A 17,844-nucleotide genomic window follows, 5' to 3' on the forward strand; every position below is an offset into this window, starting at 1 on the left:
CTTAAGAGGTTCAGGCTGGGCACGATGGCTCATGCCTGTAATCCCAGCACTTTGGGAGGTGGAGTCAGGCAGATCACCTGAGGTCAGGAGTTCAAGACCAGCCTGGCCAACGTGAAACCCTGTCTCTACTAAAAATACAAAAATTAGCTGGGCGTGGTGGCGGGCACCTGTAATCTCAGCTACTTGGGAGGCTGAGGCAGGAGAATCGCTTGAACCCGGGAGGCAGAGGTTGCAGTGAACCGAGATCACGCCATTGTACTCCAGCCTGGATGCCAAGAATAAAAAACTCCGTTTCAAAAAAAAAAAAAAAAAAAAGGTTCAAAGGGCTGGAGAGTGGTGCTGATGAAAGTAAGTCAAAATCATTTAGAGAAACTCTAGAAAATGCAAACTAAACTACAGTGACAGCCACAGATCAGTGGTTGCTGGAGGTGGGGCAGAAAGGAGGGATTCTCAAGCGGGAAGCTTACGGCTTATGAAGGTCATAGATATATTCACTATCTTGTGGTTGTTTTATGGGTGCATATGTGTTTCAGTTTATCAAAGTGTATATACTTTAAATATGTACAGTTTATTGTATGTCAATTATATTTCAATAAAGTCGATGAAAAAAACTTTACAGCAGGTGCAGGTTGGTACAACTCTTATTTCCACTGTTAAGCTACAAGTTTAAACACCTCCTCATTCTCTTCCCCCAAATCCAGTCTAGGGTCACTCCAAGCCAAAGAAGACAATTTAGAACTTTGCAACAGGTTTTTATTTTTGCTTTATATCTATTACAGTGTTTGAAACCTAAAGAAATACATTTTCTCTTCAAATTTGGATGTATATATAAATAACATTTGTCTGGACTCAGCACACTCAATGCCATGTTTTCTTGGCCTACGTCTGCTCTGAAATCAAGCTGTGTCTGTCTACCCAGGGGCCCTGAGAACATGGAAAATAGAGTTTATTGTTATTAGAAAAATAAAAGCAAATGAATTTGCAAAGAAAAACCAGTGAGAAGGATTAGATTCATCTTCCAAGGGTCCATAGCTGGTAACCCAAGCCATTCTTGGGGGATATCCAGTCTCTTGAGTGGCTGGGACTCCATTACCCACTTTCCTTAATAGGTCAAAGGCAATTCCCACAAAAGCTGGCTAAAAAAGCCGACACCCAACTCCAGAGTCTGAGGGTTCATGAAGATGCGGACTTTTTTTTTTTGAGACAGAGTCTCGCCCTGTTGCCCAGGCTGGCACAATCTTGGCTCACTGCAACCTCTGCCTCCTAGGTTCAAGAGATTCTCCTGCCTCAGCCTCCCACGTAGCTGAGATCACAGGTGCCCACCACCACACCTGGCTTATTTTTTTTATTTTTGTAGGGACGGGGTTTTACTATGTTGGTCAGGCTGGTTTTGAACTCCTAACCTCAAGTGATCTGCCTGCCTCAGCCTCCCAAAGTGCTAGGATTACAGGCGTGAACCACCGCGCCCAGCTGAAGATGTGGATTTTTTTTTTTTTTTTTTTTTTTTTTTTGAGATGGAGTCTCGCACTGTCACCCGAGCTGGAGTGCAGTGGCATGATCTTGGCTCACTGCAACCTCCGCCTCCTGGGTTCAAGTGATTCTCCTGTCTCAGCCTCCCAAGTAGCTGGGATTACAGGCGCCTGCCACCATGCCCAGCTAATTTTTTGTATTTTTATTAGAGATGGGGTTTCACTATGTTGCCAGGCTGGTCTCAAACTCCTGACCTCATGATCCGCCCGCCTCGGCCTCCCAAAGTGCTGGGATTATAGGCATGTGCCACCACGCCCGGCCAGATGTGGACTCTTTAAAGACATGCTCTGAGTCAGAGGTTCCCAGCCAGTGTTAGGATCTCTGAGAGCTTACTTCCTTCAATGTCCCCCAGGCCATGGCATATATAGTAGTTACAGGAGAACAGGGCTGGCATTCAGCAACAGGGTTCAGGTATGAGCTAATGTGGACATCAGAAGTCAGGCTGGCCCAGAGGCAGCTAGGCAGGCCACTAAGATACGCTACATAAACCTTTTCCCATGGTGTTCTGGGCCTAACATGTAATGCTGCCTCTAACTCTCACAGCCTGCTTAGGTTCTGCACATAGCCCAGACCTGAAGCGAAGCACCCTTGCAGAGAAAAAAATAACAGCTTTAATTCACAGATTTGGTTGGTCTTGACCTCAAGCTCTTCCTTTGCCACGGCCTAAATCAGGGTGTGGGGCTAGAGGACAGATAATGAGAGACTGAATCATTTATGAAGGCCTTGGCCAAAGAGCAGCTAGTGCCCACTACATGGATCCCAACAGGGCCAAATTCTCAACTTGCTGGCTTAACAAAAGAATGAAGAAGCTCAAACAGAAAACATACTGGACAAGGTTGGTCTAGAACATGCAATTCTAAATGGCTATGGAAGAAATTTATTCTGAGCAATATCTCAGTCTCACACTCACTAAATTCTAGGGTAGTTCTATCGAAGATGTTTACCATGGTTTAGTGCACTGAGCCCTGCACCCTTCCCCAGGCTGCCAGGGAGGCAGAGAGGTACAAACATTCCTAATGCCCCCAGTCAGCCTGTTCTCCCTACGGGGTCCCTAGATTACCTGCAGGGACCTGGGGGAAATTGGCTCCCTGTCTTCAGCTGAGAGTCTGGAATCTGCACCCTAGATGAATCTACTGAAGAATGCTCAAGATGATGGATACCAAGCTGAGTGAGTCTAGGGGAGAAGAGAGGCCTGAACAAAAGAGCTGGGGCCTTCAAAGAGGTGTATAAGAGGTGAGGTTAGTAGTGCCAGGCTTTCCTATCCTTTCCTTCTAGTTTGCTAGAAACAAGTACAACTTTAGGGTGTGGGGGGAAGGCAGGTAGACATGAAGAAATGGAAATACAGTTCATTCTGCTAGACATTTTAAACTGGTTTGGCTTGAGAAAAATAGAAAGTCTGTGCCTGAGAACCTTCTTTTCCTCTCCCTTATTTAAGTACAATAGCAGCTATAATCTGTGCAGTTCAGCTCCAAAAAACAGGGCTCCTGGAAGATGGCTTTTATGGCAGAGAGTTGATGGGGTAGATTAATGGGCTCTAGGTAAGGAGCAACACCAAGGGTCCCTGAAAACTGAGGCCAACACCTGCTCCCTGGGCGGGGGCATTTGTATTCCCTGACCCATGTAACAAGCCTGGCCAGCTGTGGGTGGAATCCATGTGGTTCTATCAGAAGGCTGCAGCCAACATCAAGGCCAGGCAGTCACTGGGGTCAGCTGGGATCTGAAGGCAGGCTTCTAAGACCAGAGACCCTGTTAGTACTAAAGATGATGATTTGGTGGTGGGATGCCTGGAGGGGCTGGCACCATTCAAAAAAGTATTGGAACACATTAGCCAAGAAAAAGGCTCCTTGTCCCTCCTAATCCATATCTAGATACCCCCAACCAGAGATCTTAAAAAGGATAGACCAGCCATATGCCAACATGCCAGGATTCCAAAAGCATGTCTCAACTAATTAGGGTATTCCCTACAGCAGACTGGGGTAGGGGGGCTCCATCCTGGCAATAACCAGAGAGCCTTACCTCGCTTAGGCCAGGGTATGGAGTCTAGATGAAGACTGTCCACAAACAGTGGCTCTCAAGCCTGGGCTAAATAAATAATATTTTGCTTCATTACATGGCCAAAGGAGAGGAGGAGATAGAAAAGATGATATTACTACCTCTGTGGGCTGGAAGAACTTCACCTGTTGGTTGAAAGGGGATTAAAGGAAGATAACAGGAAAACCTGGTCTGGAGAAGACATAAATGAAAGCTCCTGGAGGCCACTTTTCTCTGATTAGAAATCTATCCTCACACTCTGCCCCTAGTAGACTTCAGCCTTTGGAGTTCTTAGGGAAAACTGGCTTTAAGCAGCAGCCAGATCACCAAAAACATTTTCCATCTGGTACAGGACCCGGAGCTGAAGCCAAAGTAGATTTTGGAGGAACAGCTGGACAAGCAGGATGTGTATGTCTTACACTAAGAAACTGGTCCCTATATCAGGGACTTAACTCTTACTTGAGATGTACAAAGCAGATCCTACTAAACTGCCCTTGGAAGAGAACAATGGGCGGAGGTTGGGTAGGGGAGGGCTTTTTTTTTTTTAACTGTAAGAGAATGGTTTTTTAATGGAGGTAGCAGGCCAAGTGAAAAAAAGATTCTGCCCCCTGCCTTCCTGGGAGATTGGGAGTTGGCAGCCATCATTCCCAAGCTGATGAGTGGCATCTGACTCATCATGGTGGTACAACATGGGTGTGATTTTTCAAGGACAATTGCCAGACCTAAACCATCCTCCTCAGAAAATGGCTTTGAAGTGGGACTGCAGCACTAGGAAAGGGCAAATTCAAGACCAATGGCCAATAAGTACCTGAACTTTAGGTCTGTAAGCAGAAGGGCATGGATTTCACCTGAGCCAGAAGGAGATGTGTAGCAATAGAAGCAAGAATGGCATTGTTTCAGAGGAAGGAAAAGTAGAGCTTGGAGCAGGATGCCTCTGACTAACCACAGTGGGGAGGTGGGGGTGGGGCAGACTGTGCCTTCAGTTCCACAGCTGGTCTACACCAACTTCCTCTACTCCCATCCAAACAGGTGGGCTTTACTATCATATGTAATCCACCCAGACGCACAGGCAAGCCACTGAGGCAGTGCACTACCGTAATTCAAACAGAAAGAAGAGGCATCTGGATTATAATTGTCACAAGGAAGGGAAAACCCAAACCAGGTACAAGGATCCCAAACAGGGAAGATAAGCAATAGCAGGCTACTAAGTATCAGTGATAACAGATAATAGGAGAGGCAGCCATGGGTGATCAGTTATGTGGACAATGGCCATTGAGATTGAATTTGACAAGGCAAACTGCTTCTGAGTTTCATGATACAAGCAGGATGTTCAGCAGTAAGGACAGAGTAGCAGACTTCACCAGGCCCTGAGGCCATCCTTGCTCCCTTCAGGTCCTGGGACAATCAGGCCACGCTGACCTGCCTTATGAAGGTTCCAGAGCTGAAGGTTGGTCCCAGGTGGTGGTCCAGAATCCAAGCAGAGAGGAAAAGGACCAAGCTCAGGCCTCCTAAGCGAGGAAGCATCCATATCTCTTTTTGGTCTTCCTCACAGTATCCTACTTACAGAAATGACAGACAGTTCTTCCTCTTGAGACCAATTAAGATTGACCTACCTAATATATAGAATATAAAAAAATACAGAACTTTTTGACATTCTCTCCTTTAGAAGTAAAATATACATGATCCAACTATGGAAGAGGAAGAAGAAGAAGAAAGGCCAAAGGCAGGGATCCCTGACTATCCCAATACATGACACTCTCACTCCACCCTCCTCTGCAACTTACAGGTCACCAGAGCAAGGACTTTCTCCTCAGGAGAAGGGAAGGACCACAGCCCCCTATCTCAAGCTTAGGAGAAAATACAGCCACCTCAGAGGTTCTCTCAACCTCGAGGGGGAATTTTCAAGTAAACAAATGAAGTTGGGTCGCACCATTTGGAAGGTGAGTAGGAAATATGGGATCAGTAGCTACACGCGGGAAGCCCCCTGAAGGCCTGTGCTCCTCCCCTGCACTCCCACTGGTATACTTGAGACACTCCAGGAGAGTGAGGAGGATCTCCCAAACTAAAGAGGTCTGGGCAAAGAGTCAGAGGGAGGGAGGGACCTTTGTTTCATGGTAGCCTCCCCAGCCTCTAGTCCCAGGCAATGCAGGCAGCTGGGTTTACTAAAACCAGGAACTTGTGGCTCTTGGGAAGAGCAATCTTAATACAAGAAAAATGTGCAAAAGAAAAAAAAATAACTCAATCCAAGCGTACAAGATTAATATTCTGTCAGACCAAGAACACTTTGTTTTGGATTTCTCCCTTCCCCTCCCACCTCCCACCTCTGGAATATACCGTCTGCTCAAGTACCCAAGATAAGAGTTACACCGATCAGGGCAGAGGACCGGGAAGAATGAAAAAAGATAAAGGGAAGGAAGTCACCACTGAAAAAAAAAAAAGAAAAAAAATAAAAATAAAAAAAGGTGCAAATTGATTACCTTAGTCCTCCTTTGTCTACCCCTGGGCTCCTGGGTTAAAGACATGTGTGCAGCCAAAATATAGTGTAAGGAAGAAAAACCCAACACGTCCCCTTCTTGTCACAAAACCCAAAGGTGAGCCTCAGATGGTTCTGTCTGTCCAGAGGGTGCTCCCTCCAGGGAAGGGGGCGGAGCAGGTCAAGAGCACAGTCTCCAGGGCAGCAGAGGTGTGTGGTGGCTGATGGTGGGGACACTGGTTTCCCGCCCACCAGAGGGCTGCTCTTCCGCTGGCTGGTGGTGCTTCCCATCCCCTCCCCTCCCCGGAGGCAGATATTATAGCTGGAAGCCCTCCATGGGGGCCTCAGGCTGCTGGAAGATGAACTGCTGTTGCGTTTCATCGACTTGGGGAGCCAGGCTGCTATCATCGTCTTCTACACCAAAGTAGTGCTCAATGAGGTCAAAGGCCTTCTGGTAGATCTCCTGGTTCTCGTGGCTCTGGAGAAACTCAATTTTATCCAAGCCTACAGTAGTAAGAAGGAAGGAGAGGGAAGTGTGAGTGCTTTTCTATGGGCAGGTAAAACATTTACCTATTTTTCCTTCCCTGAGGTATGTTAGTGCTTACAAACACAAGTCATATGATCAGATCACTCTTGGACCTTAAAGAGGAGAGTTAAGATTTCTTCTCAAAACTACAGAATCCCAAAGGAAAGGACCAAAATGTCAGTTACAGAGGTTCTAGTCCTGATTCTGCTTTAAACTAGAAGCATGACCTGGGCAAATCATCAGTCTCTCAGGGATGAGTGATGAGTCAATCCAGCACTCTTATAGGTATAGCCTATCAGAAAGAGAAGTGACCTATCACTCCTTAGAAGGAGAAGAAACTGGTGAGAGACAACTCTCAACTCAAAAGATGAGCCAAATCCAAATCCTAGCTGTACCCCAGCTACTCAGCACATCCCCGTTATACTCATGGTAACGTCTGAAACCCTGTGGATGGTGAAACTTGGCTAGGGCAGGAGCTCTTAACTGTTCTGGAGACACAGACGTCAGTCTCATGGATGCTCTCCAACCCACACTCTGCCACCACCAACATATGTATACCACGTTGGAGGCCTACAGTCTCAGGTTCTGACCTAGATTGAGGAGAGGGCACATACCATAGGCTTCCTCTATGAGGCCACAATAAGGATTGACCCCTGAGCCACTGCGCTTGCCCTCCTGTTCTCCAAGCCGCAGGATGTTCTCCAGTCCATTGAGGGCCACTTGCACAATCTTCGAATCCATTACAGTCAGCAAGTCACATAGGGGTTTGATGCAGCCCAGTGAGACCAGGTACCTAGGGGCCAGAGACCAGGCAAGTTCTAAATTAGTACAGGACACATGAAGTGCTGGGCAGGTGCTCTGCCCTCTCAGCAACCCACTCTTACTAATTTTTTTTTTTATTTTTAAGAACTGTGAGACTGGGCGCGGTGGCTCACACCTGTAATCCCAGCACTTTGGGAGGCTGAGGTGGGCGGATCACAATGTCAAGAGATCGAGACCATCCTGGCTAACATGGTGAAACCCCGTCTCTACTAAAAAAAATACAAAAAAAAAAAAAAAAAAAAAATTAGCCAGGGGTGGTGGCGGGCACCTGTAGTCCCAGCTACTCGGGAGGCTGACGCAGGAGAATGGTGTGAACCTGGGAGGCAGAGCTTGCAGTGAGCCGAGATTACGCCACTGCACCCCAGCCTGGGCGACAGAGCAAGACTCCGTCTCAAAAAAAAAAAAAAAAAAAGAATTGTGCAACACCTCATTCCATGCCAGAGAATGAGAGTGTTCCCCAACCAAGTCTTTTTTTTGAGACAGGGTCTTGCTCTGTCACCCAGGCTGGGGTGCAGTGGTGCGATCCCAGCTCACTGCAGCCTCCTGGGCTCAAGTGATTCTCCTGCCTCAGCCTCCCAAACAGCTGGGACTACAGGTGTGTGCCACCATTCTCAGCTAATTTATTTTTTATTTTTTGTACAGACAAAGTCTCATTATGTTGCCCAGGCTGGTCTCAAATTCCTGGTCTCAAGCGATCCTCCCACCTTGGCCTCCCAAAGTGCTGGGATTACAGGTGTGAGCCACTGCTCTTACTGAGCCTTGATACCCGCTTATCCTTTCTCTATCTCTCTACCTTCTTGTTGATATTGTTCTAGTTCATTTCACATGTGGTTAGTCTAGTTCATTTCACATGTGGATGCTACCAAACACTCCTCCTCCTTGCCTCTAATGTCTCCTTGGCTGCAATATTACCCCTCTGAACACATCACTTCCCTGCATAAAATTTTTCACAGGCTCCCTAATTCCCTGAACTCCAAATTCTATGGCACAACAATACCATAATACTACAAGCCCAGCCCAGCCTGGATGCTCTGCAATCTGGCTCCCGGTTCCTTTCTAGCTCTGCCTCCCATTATTCCCTTCCAAGGACAATACATTCTAGCCACACTTGTAAAGGTCTCCAGGTTTCTGATTCTTGTACCTTTATTTATGCTTTTCCCTGTCTAAGAGGACTTTTACAATCCCATATTTATCCTTCAAAGCTTAACTCAACAGCTATCTCTTTTCTCCTAAGGCTTTATATATACTAGCTATGCTCCCCTTAATAGGCAAGTGAAGGGCAAAACACTTACCTATTCCCACCACTTTCCACTAATGTTCAGATAATGGAAACTAAAATAAAAGAGTACACAGGCTAGGTGGCTCATGCCTGTAATCCCAGCACTTTGGGAGGCCGAGGTGGGACGATCATCTGACGTCAGGAGTTCAAGACCAGCCTGCTAACATGGTGAAACCCCGTTTCTACTAAAAATACAAAAAATTCGCCGGGGGTGGTGGCACACGCCTGTAATCCCAGCTACTCAGGAGGCTAAAGCAGAAGAATCGCTTGAACCTGGGAGGCAGAGGTTGCGGTCTCAAAAAGAGCACACATAAACAAAATAACTTTCTATTAGCTTCTTTCAAGTCTCATACCCCAAATTAATTTCCCGAAGAAGCTGCTTTTTTGTTTGAGACAGGACCTTGCTCTGTAGCAAAGGCTGGAGTGTAGCAGCACAATCACGGCTTAATACAGCTGTGACCTCCTGGGCTCAGGTGATCCTCCTGCTTCATTCAGCCTACTGAGTAGCTGTGGCCACAGGCACACGCCACTACAACCTGCTAATTTTTACATTTTTGTACACATGAGACAAAGTCCCTATGTTGCCCAGGCTAGTCTTGAACTCCTGGGTTTAAAGGATCCTCCTGCTTCAGCTTCCCAAGGTGCTGGGATAACAGACATGAGCCACTACACCAGCTTGCTTGTTTTTTTTTTTGTGACAGACTCTGGCTCTGTCACTCAGGCTGGAGTGCAGTGGTACAATCACAGCTCACTGCAGCCTTGACCTTCCAGGCTCAAGTCATCCTCCCATCTCAGCTGGGACTACAGGCACATGCCACCACGCCCGGCTAATTTTTGTATCTTTCGTAGACACAGAGTCTTCTTATGTTGGCCAGGCTGAAGAAACTGTTTTGAGTGAGCCATAGCATGGTTCCCTTTCATTTGAATTGAGAACTACATAGATTTCAGTTCTCTGTTGGATAAGAAAAGGTAGAGAAAGGATGGATGTCTATGCCATGTTTCTCTTCTCCAGAAGAGAAAACTGGTAAACTTACAGTGTCACTGGAATCTGGAATAGATTCCCACATGGCTTACATGGAATCTATTCCAGATTCCAGTGACACTGTAGCAGTTTACCAGTAAAATTCTATTACAGTGAGACTAGGGGGCAGCCCTGTCTGAGCAAGAGCAGTTTATATGGTCACCTGTAAACCATGAGCAAACAGGGAGAGCATCCATATCATTCAAGACAATGGGAAAGGAATGTAATACCTGATCTGCTCAGGGGTTCCTCCTGATGTGGCATTGGTGATGGCCCAGGCTGCCTCTTTCCTTGTACGAAACTCTGCTTTCTGAAGGATTTCGATCAACACAGGGAAGATATTTGCATCTATAACAGCCTGAGAGAGAATTGAGAGGAGGCAGATGGAAGGAGAAAGTCATTTCAGCATGATAAATAAATCTAGTCCCCAAATCAGCTAAGACTTAGACATCTTCCCCATTCTGGGTGTTTTCTTTTGTTCTTCCTATATAGGTGACAGGCTACTACAGAAGAACCCAGTTTTGGTTACACAGCTTCTTTGACCAATAGTACACACTGACTCCAATTTCTTTCTTTCTTTTTTTTTTCTGAGACAGTCTTGCTCTGTCGCCCAGACTGGAGTGCAGTGGTGCGATCTCAGCTCACTGCAAGCTCCACCTACCAGGTTCATGCCATTCTCCTGCCTCAGCCTCCCGACTAGCTGGGACTACAGGCGCCCACCAGCACGCCCAGCTAATTTTTTTTTTTTTTTGTATTTTTAGTAGAGACATGGTTTCACCACGTTAGCCAGGATGGTCTTGATCTCCTGACCTCGTGATCTGCCCACCTCGGCCTCCCAAAGTGCTGGGATTACAGGCATGAGCCACCGCGCCCAGCCCCTCTTTTTTTTTTGAGACGGAGTCTCGCTCTGTTGCCCAGGCTGGAGTGCAGTGGCGTGATCTCAGCTCACTGCAACCTTTGCCTCCCGGGTTCAAGCGATTCTCCTGCCTCAGCCTCCCGAATAGCTGAGATTACAGGCGCCCGCCATCACACCCGTCTAATTTTTGTATTTGTAGTACAGATGGGGTTTCACCATGTTGGCCAGGATGGTCTCAAACTCCTGACCTCATGATCTGCCCACCTCAGCCTCCCAAAGTGCTGGGACTACAGGCGTGAGCCACCGTGCCTGGCCAATTGACTCCAATTTTTAAAGGGAAACAAATTCTTTCTTCTGAAAGCAAATATTCCAACAACCTCCCATGTTCCTATCACTTCCCATGCCCCTTGACTTCCCTGCCTGTTTTACCTGTATTTGAGCCCTGTTGCCAGCAGTAATATTTGAAATAGTCCAGCAAGCTTCCTTACGGATTGACTCCTTGGGACTGCTCAACAAGTGGAGAAGGCAAGGTAGGGCTGAACAGTTAAGAATGACCTAGAACACCAAAAGCACAGGAAACAAAAGAAAAATTAAACTGTTTTTAATTTTTTTTTTATGTTTTTCTTTCTTTCTTTTTTTTTTTTGAGACACAGTCTCGCTCTGAAGCCCAGGCTGGAGTGCAATGGCACAATCTCGGCTCACTGCAACCTCCGCCTCCCAGATTCAAGTAATTCTCCAGCTTCAGCCTCCCAAGATGCTCGGATTACAGACGCCCACCACTACGCCCGGAAAATTTTTCTATTTTTAGTAGAGATGGGGTTTCATGATGTTGGCCAGGCTGGTCTCGAGCTCCTGACCTTAGGTGATCTGCCTGCCTCGGCCTCCCAAAGTGTTGGGATTACAGGCGTGAGCCACTGTGCCCGGCCTCATTTTTTTTCTTGAAACAGGGTCTCACTCTGTTGCCTAGGCTGGAGTGCAGTGGCATGATCACGGCTTACTGCAGTCTTGACCTCCCAGCCTCAAGCAATCCTTCTACTTCAGCCTCCTGAGTAGCTGGGGACTCCTGAGTAGCAGGGTGCCACCGCACTCTGCTAATTAAAAAACATTTTTTTTTTGTAGAGACAGGGTCTTCCCATGTTGCAGGGCTGGTCTCAAACTTCTGGGCTCAAGTGATCCTCCCGCCTCAGCCTCCCAAAATGCTGGAATTACAGGCGTGAGCCACTGCACCTGGCCCAGGTAAACTGGACTTAATCAAAATGAAAAACTTTTGTGCATCAAGACATTGGAGTAAGCTGGGCACAGTGGTAGGTACCTGCAGTCCCAGCTACTCAGGAGGCTGAGGCAGTAGGATCACCTCAGCACAGGAGTTCAAGGCCAGCTGGGACAACATAGTGAGACCCTCTAAAAAAAATTAAAAAAGAAAAGAAAGTTGGTCTGGGTGAGGTGGCTTCAGGCCTGTAATCCCAGCACTTTGAGAAGCCAAGGTGGGAGGATTGCCTAAGCCCAGTAGTTCAAGAGTAGCCTGGGCAACATGGTAAAACCCTGTCTCTCCAAAAAAAACAAATTCAAAAAATTAGCTAGGCATGATGGTGCATGCCTGTAGTCCCAGCTACTTGGGAGGCTGAGGTGGAAGGATTGCTTTGAGCTCACGAGGCAGAGGTTGCAGTGAGCTGAGATGGCATCATTGCACTCTAGCCTGGGTGACAAAGAGAGACTGTCTCAATTTTAAAAAATTAAATAGGTTAAAAGTTTTTTTTTTTAAAGACACCAAAGTTAAAAGATAAAACCACAGAACAAGAGAAAATATTTGCAAAACATGTGTCTGATAAGAGATTAATATCCAGAACATATGAAGAACTCCTAAAATTGAACAACCAGAAAACTCAACAACCCAATTAAAACATGAGCAAAGGACTTGAATGGACCTGTGTCCAAAAAAAAAAAATACACAGATGGCCAATAAGCATATGAAAAGATGCTCAACATTACTAATCATTAGGAAAATGCAAATCAAAACCACAATGAAATATCACTTCACACCCATTAGGGTAGGTATTATCCAAAAACAAAATAAAACAAAACAAAAAAAAAAACAAAAAAAAAAACGGAAAATAACAACTGTTGGCAAGGCTGTGGGGAAACTGGAACATGCTGCATTGTTGGTGGGAATGTAAGACGGCATAGCAGCTGTGTAGAACAGTATGGCGTCCCCTCAAAAAAATTAGGCATAAAATTAGAACATGATCCAGCAATTCCACTCTGGGTATATACCCAAAAGGACTGAAAACAGGAACTTGAACAAATATTTGTACACCAATGTTCATAGCAGCATTATTCACAATAGCCAAAAGGTGGAAACAACCCAAATGTCTATCGATGGATAAATGGATAAATAAAATATGGTATATACATACAGTGGAATATCATTCAGCCTTTCAAAGGAGTTCTGATGCATGCTACAACATGGACGAATTTTAAAGATACTAGGCTAAGTGAAATAAACCAGACGAGAAAGAATAAACACTGTATGATTCCACTTACATGAGGTACTTAGAGCACTCAAACTCAGAGACAGAAAATAGAATGGTGGTTACTAGGCACTAGGGGAAGGGAGAATGGGGAGTTACTGTTTAATGTGTACAGTTTCAGTTTGAGATGATAAAAAAATTCTGTAGCTGGCTAGTGGCAATAACGGAAAAACAATGTGAATGTACTTTATGCCAATGGTTAAAATGGTAAATTTTATGTTGTATTTTAAAGTACATGTATATACATATACAAAGTAACCCAGAAAATGAGTGTGTGGGTTTCAGTGTTTGAGTGAGACTACTCACCTGTTAAGAAACCTGTCCAGAATCCCACAGAATTATGCCCGCTACTCAAAACCCAAAGAATACCCAAATCTCTAGACTTTGAGCAGGGGAACTTTGTTTACTATGCCCTCACCAGAAGGGTTATTTACAAAAGATTATTCCAAGGTCCTTGATATCCATGAGACCTTAAAGATCTAGGAAGTAGGGGAGGAGTTCCATAGCTTTCAGTATCTCAAAGGGACCATGTCTCAAACTCAACTACCTCACAATGTCCCAGATGGTAAGTCCAGTTATTCCATTTAGTTTTCCTTCACCCATTAGACGATTTGTTCCCAATTTATGGAAGAAAAGAAGGAACCAAGTTTCCCATGACTGCTTAGAGAGTAACAGAGCTGGAACTTTTCACTCAAGCCCACACTTTCTTTCTTAGACGATAGTGCCTCCCATCAGGACCACAGCCCTTTGCAGGAAAGGCTTTTGTCCACAGGCAGCTCTCCACAAGCTCTTCCATAGCTGGTCTAAGATCCTGCACCCTCCTCTTTCTTACCTGGGTCTGGATGTCATCCCCAGTGACGATGTTACCCACGGCTCTCAGGGCAGGAGAAGCCACTTTGTAATCATTGTGCCTACAGAGGAGGAAGATCTGATCAGCAGAAGGCCAGCACACCATTTTCGGCCCTGCTGATTCTCTCTCTTTAGTCTGAGCCTGGAGAAGCTTAAGGAACCTGTACCCTTTCTTTTTTTTTCTTTTTTTTCTGAGACGGAGTCTCGCTCTGTCGCCCAGGCTAGAGTGCAGTGGCATGATCTCGGCTCACTGCAAGCTCCGCCTCCGGGGTTCACGCCATTCTCCTGCCTCAGCCTCCCGAGTAGCTGGGACTACAGGCGCCCCTCACCACGCCCGGCTAATTTTTTGTATTTTTAGTAGAGACGGGGTTTCACCGTGTTAGCCAGGATGGTCTTGATCTCCTGACCTCGTGATCCACTCGCCTCAGCCTCCCAAAGTGCTGGGATTCTTTTTTTGCCTTTGAGACGGAGTCTTGCTCTGTCACCCAGGCTGGAGTGCAATGACGCGATCTTGGCTCACTGCAACCTCTGCCTCCCAGGTTCAAATGATTCTCCTGCCTCAGCCTCCCAAGTAGCTGGGATTACAGGTGCCTGCCACCGCACCCAGCTAATTTTTGTATTTTTAGTAGAGACGGGGTTTCACCATGTTGGTCAGGCTGGTCTCAAACTCCTGACCTTGTGATCCACCCACCTTGGCCTCCCAAAGTGCTGGGATTATAAGCGTGAGCCACTGTGCCCAGCCAGAACCTGTACCCCTTCTAAGACCACTCACATCAGCAGCTCTACCAATCTCCGACAGACTCCGGAGTCTATGACTGCCTGGATCTTCTCATTGGGGCCATCAGACAGATAAGAAAGGGCCCAGCAAGCATCTGCCAGCAAGTCCGAGTCGCTGCTGAAGAGTAGGCGAGACAGTACAGGCAAACAAGGAGAGACCTGTGGGAAGCAGAGTGAGAAAGACTTATAGGGGGACAAGACTATATCAGCTCTATCATGAACCCTAACATTGCAACCACCGCCCCCACAACACACACACACAAGTAATTCCAGACCCTAGGGATCGCTACTACATTAAACATTTAGGTCTACCTTTTCACTTTACTACCCATGTACACAAGATCATCTACTTCACTAACAATTGCTTCTTTCAGTTTCCCATGATTTGAGACTCCAAGGAGTATCCCAAAGACTTAAAAACTCCATATGAAGGAACCTGATGTCACTCAGGGTGTAGTAAGTAGCTCTCTCACCTTTGCAAACTCTGGGGGTGGGTTCTTCCCTCGGCAGAGATTTGACAGGGCCCAGACCGCATTCCGTGTCATCGTCAGTCGTGTGGACTTGGTAAGGAGTCTGAAGGAAACAGCAAAGCCAGATCCTGAGCAGAGGCCTTGGCATAGGGCTGTTGCCAATGAACCCAGAGACAAATCCAATGAGACCTCTCAGACTCTAGCAGCCTGTTTCTTCCTACTCATAGACTGAAGTTAATAGAGCTGGTATAGGTTAGGAGGCCAAACTCTATACAGAGTATTCATTTCAGAACAGCTGTGGCTAGTTAATACCATAGATAATAGGGACGAAACAGAGGGCTAGATCTTGAGTAAGCCTGTAAGGCTTCTAAAGTGGGATATATCATGCCCATAACCCTGGCCACAAGTCCAGGACAAGGAATGGTGTTCCCTGGAAATAAAAGCTAAAAGTCTAAGAAATAAAAGCTATAGGTCTACTGTGAGAGCTTTAGCCACACAGTATGGAATAATTTTCTGTGAAGGGTCCAAGAAAGTGACAGTGGTAGGCTATGAGACTGTGGTCTCTGAAGAACAGTTCATTAATCTGTTTTGGTTTAGGCATAGTTTACTCTAAGGGCATGGAGGGAAGGATGGGAGAAGGATACAATGACGCTTCACGGGGTCTTTGATCTATAATTTACAACAGAGCTGTCCAATGTATGTATGCAAAACCCCATAGCAAATCAATGCATTTTGTAGAGAAGGTTAGATTTTTCCAGGTGGACTAGTCCTGCCTCTCTCCCCTGGCTCAACAATGAGGAGGATATGAAGATATGACTAACATGAGGTTCTGCAGTGCCATGAAGTGAGGAACAAGATCCTTCTTGGCAGATGGGTGGCACAATCTTTTTTTTTTTTTTCACTCTTTTGCCCAGGCTGAAGTGCAGTGGTGTGATCAATCACAGCTCACTGTAGCCTTGATCTCCCTGGGCTCAGGTGATCCTCCCTGCCTCAGCCTCCCAAGTAGCTGGGTCTATAGGTGCATGCCACCACACCTGGCTAACTTTTGTATTTTTTGTAGAGTTGGGGTTTCACCATGTTGCCCAGGCTGGTTTTGAACTCTAAGCTCAAGGGATCCACCTGCTCTGGCCTACCAAAGTGCTGGGATTATAGGCATAAGCCACCATGCCCGGCCACAACCTTCTCAATCTCCAAAGATACTTATCTTTTACTTTGGCAATCAGAATGCATTTTTATAGTTTTTGCACTTACCTATCATCTTAAGGGATCAAGTATGCTGCCCCCAAATGACCTGCCACGTGGCCACCCGATAGACGCTCAGGTACAGATGATTATAATTACTCACGTTAACAAAGGATTAAGGATGGAACAGTTCAAGACGTAATCTCGGCAAACAGAGCTATCTCCAGCTATGTTTCCCAGTGCCCAGACTGCCTGAAAAGGGGATAATGAAACTGTCACCCACAAAGCCTGGTACTTCTGTGAGTACTTTATAGCCACAACTGCCAAGTGAGTACCCACCGGGATGAGGATGATGTCAAGGCCCCAAATATACCATACAAGCTCAGGTAACCTCCCTACTGAAATTCTTACTGAGCACTTGTTCTACAAGGACCTATCCCTGGGAGTTCCTGGTTCAGCAGGGAAAGACAGGCTGCCATCTGTACTATAGCCAGAGAAGCCAGAACAACATCGCCCAGAAAAGGAGAAAGTAATCAGAAAGTTGCATGTTTGTTTTGTTTTGTTTTGAGACGGAGTCTTGCTCTGTCACCCAGGCTGGAGTGCAGTGGCGCAATCTTGGCTCACTGTAACCTCCACCTCCCAGGTTCAAGTGATTCTCCTGTCTCAAGTCTCCTGAATAGCTGGGATTACAGGCAAGTGCCACCATGCCCAGCTAATTTTTTAGTATTTTTAGTAGAGATGGGGTTTCACCATGTTGGTCAGGATGGTCTTGAATTCCTGACCTCGTGATCTGCCCACCTCAGCCTCCCAAAGTGCTGGGATTACAGGCGTGAGCCACTGCGCCTGGCGAAAGTTGCACTCTTGTAGCTGCCTTGTACCAACTCTATATGTAGTAATAGAGAAAAGAGGCCACTACCACTCTCCGATTCTATCCAACTAGCAAGAATTCAATGGGAGAAATGGAAGTTGTACCTTTATCTCCATGATTTGTGGGTACTGAGATATGGGTACTGTGGTGTCTTTTTTCCAATGGCACTTCCAACAACAAATGTATAGAGTTTTTTCCACATCAACCACCCATTCTCTGATACCAACCATGTGTCCAACAATTTAATTCCATTCTGACACTAACACCTAGAGTTAATGCAGACTCCGAAGGTTAGTCCCACAAGACTGCCCCCACTTGAGATACCAGTTGCAAGTCCCAGGGGCCATCTGTACTTGACACTCCTATCACTCAGGAAATTCCAAGAGTTTTAACACTGTGCCAAGAACCAGGACAAAGACCAAATATATTTTTTATTATACCACAGGTACTATAAAGAATCACACCAAATCTAAGCATTACCTGTTCCTGAACATCCTCAAAGTCTGAATTAAGCAGCTCTATAAAAATGGGGACAGCCCCTGCTTCAATGACAATTTTGGTCTGCTGAGAGGTTCCAGAGGCAATATTCGTTAGAGCCCAGGCAGCTTCAAACTGAAAGTGAGATTAAGCAA

The 17,844-nt window shown here is 46.1% G+C and overlaps 1 protein-coding gene across 8 annotated transcripts in view; it reads right to left on the reverse strand.

Moving 5' to 3' along the window:
- Window positions 1–731: 731 nt before the first annotated feature.
- Window positions 732–17,844, reverse strand: part of KPNA6 (karyopherin subunit alpha 6) — a 68,301-nt gene continuing 51,188 nt past the window's right edge. For all 8 annotated transcript variants that reach the window (XM_054464929.2, XM_063666532.1, XM_063666526.1 and 5 more), the window contains 9 exons: window positions 17,693–17,824; window positions 16,508–16,596; window positions 15,166–15,265; window positions 14,688–14,851; window positions 13,899–13,977; window positions 10,968–11,093; window positions 9,913–10,040; window positions 7,175–7,353; window positions 732–6,538 (listed from right to left, as the gene is read on the reverse strand). In XM_054464929.2, coding sequence (XP_054320904.1) covers window positions 6,351–6,538; window positions 7,175–7,353; window positions 9,913–10,040; window positions 10,968–11,093; window positions 13,899–13,977; window positions 14,688–14,851; window positions 15,166–15,265; window positions 16,508–16,596; window positions 17,693–17,824 — 1,185 coding nt within the window. In that variant the 3' untranslated portion in view covers window positions 732–6,350. The remainder of the gene's footprint in view (window positions 6,539–7,174; window positions 7,354–9,912; window positions 10,041–10,967; window positions 11,094–13,898; window positions 13,978–14,687; window positions 14,852–15,165; window positions 15,266–16,507; window positions 16,597–17,692; window positions 17,825–17,844) is intronic.

Source organism: Pongo pygmaeus, chromosome 1 (assembly GCF_028885625.2).
Source record: "Pongo pygmaeus isolate AG05252 chromosome 1, NHGRI_mPonPyg2-v2.0_pri, whole genome shotgun sequence".
Lineage (NCBI taxonomy): Eukaryota > Metazoa > Chordata > Mammalia > Primates > Hominidae > Pongo > Pongo pygmaeus.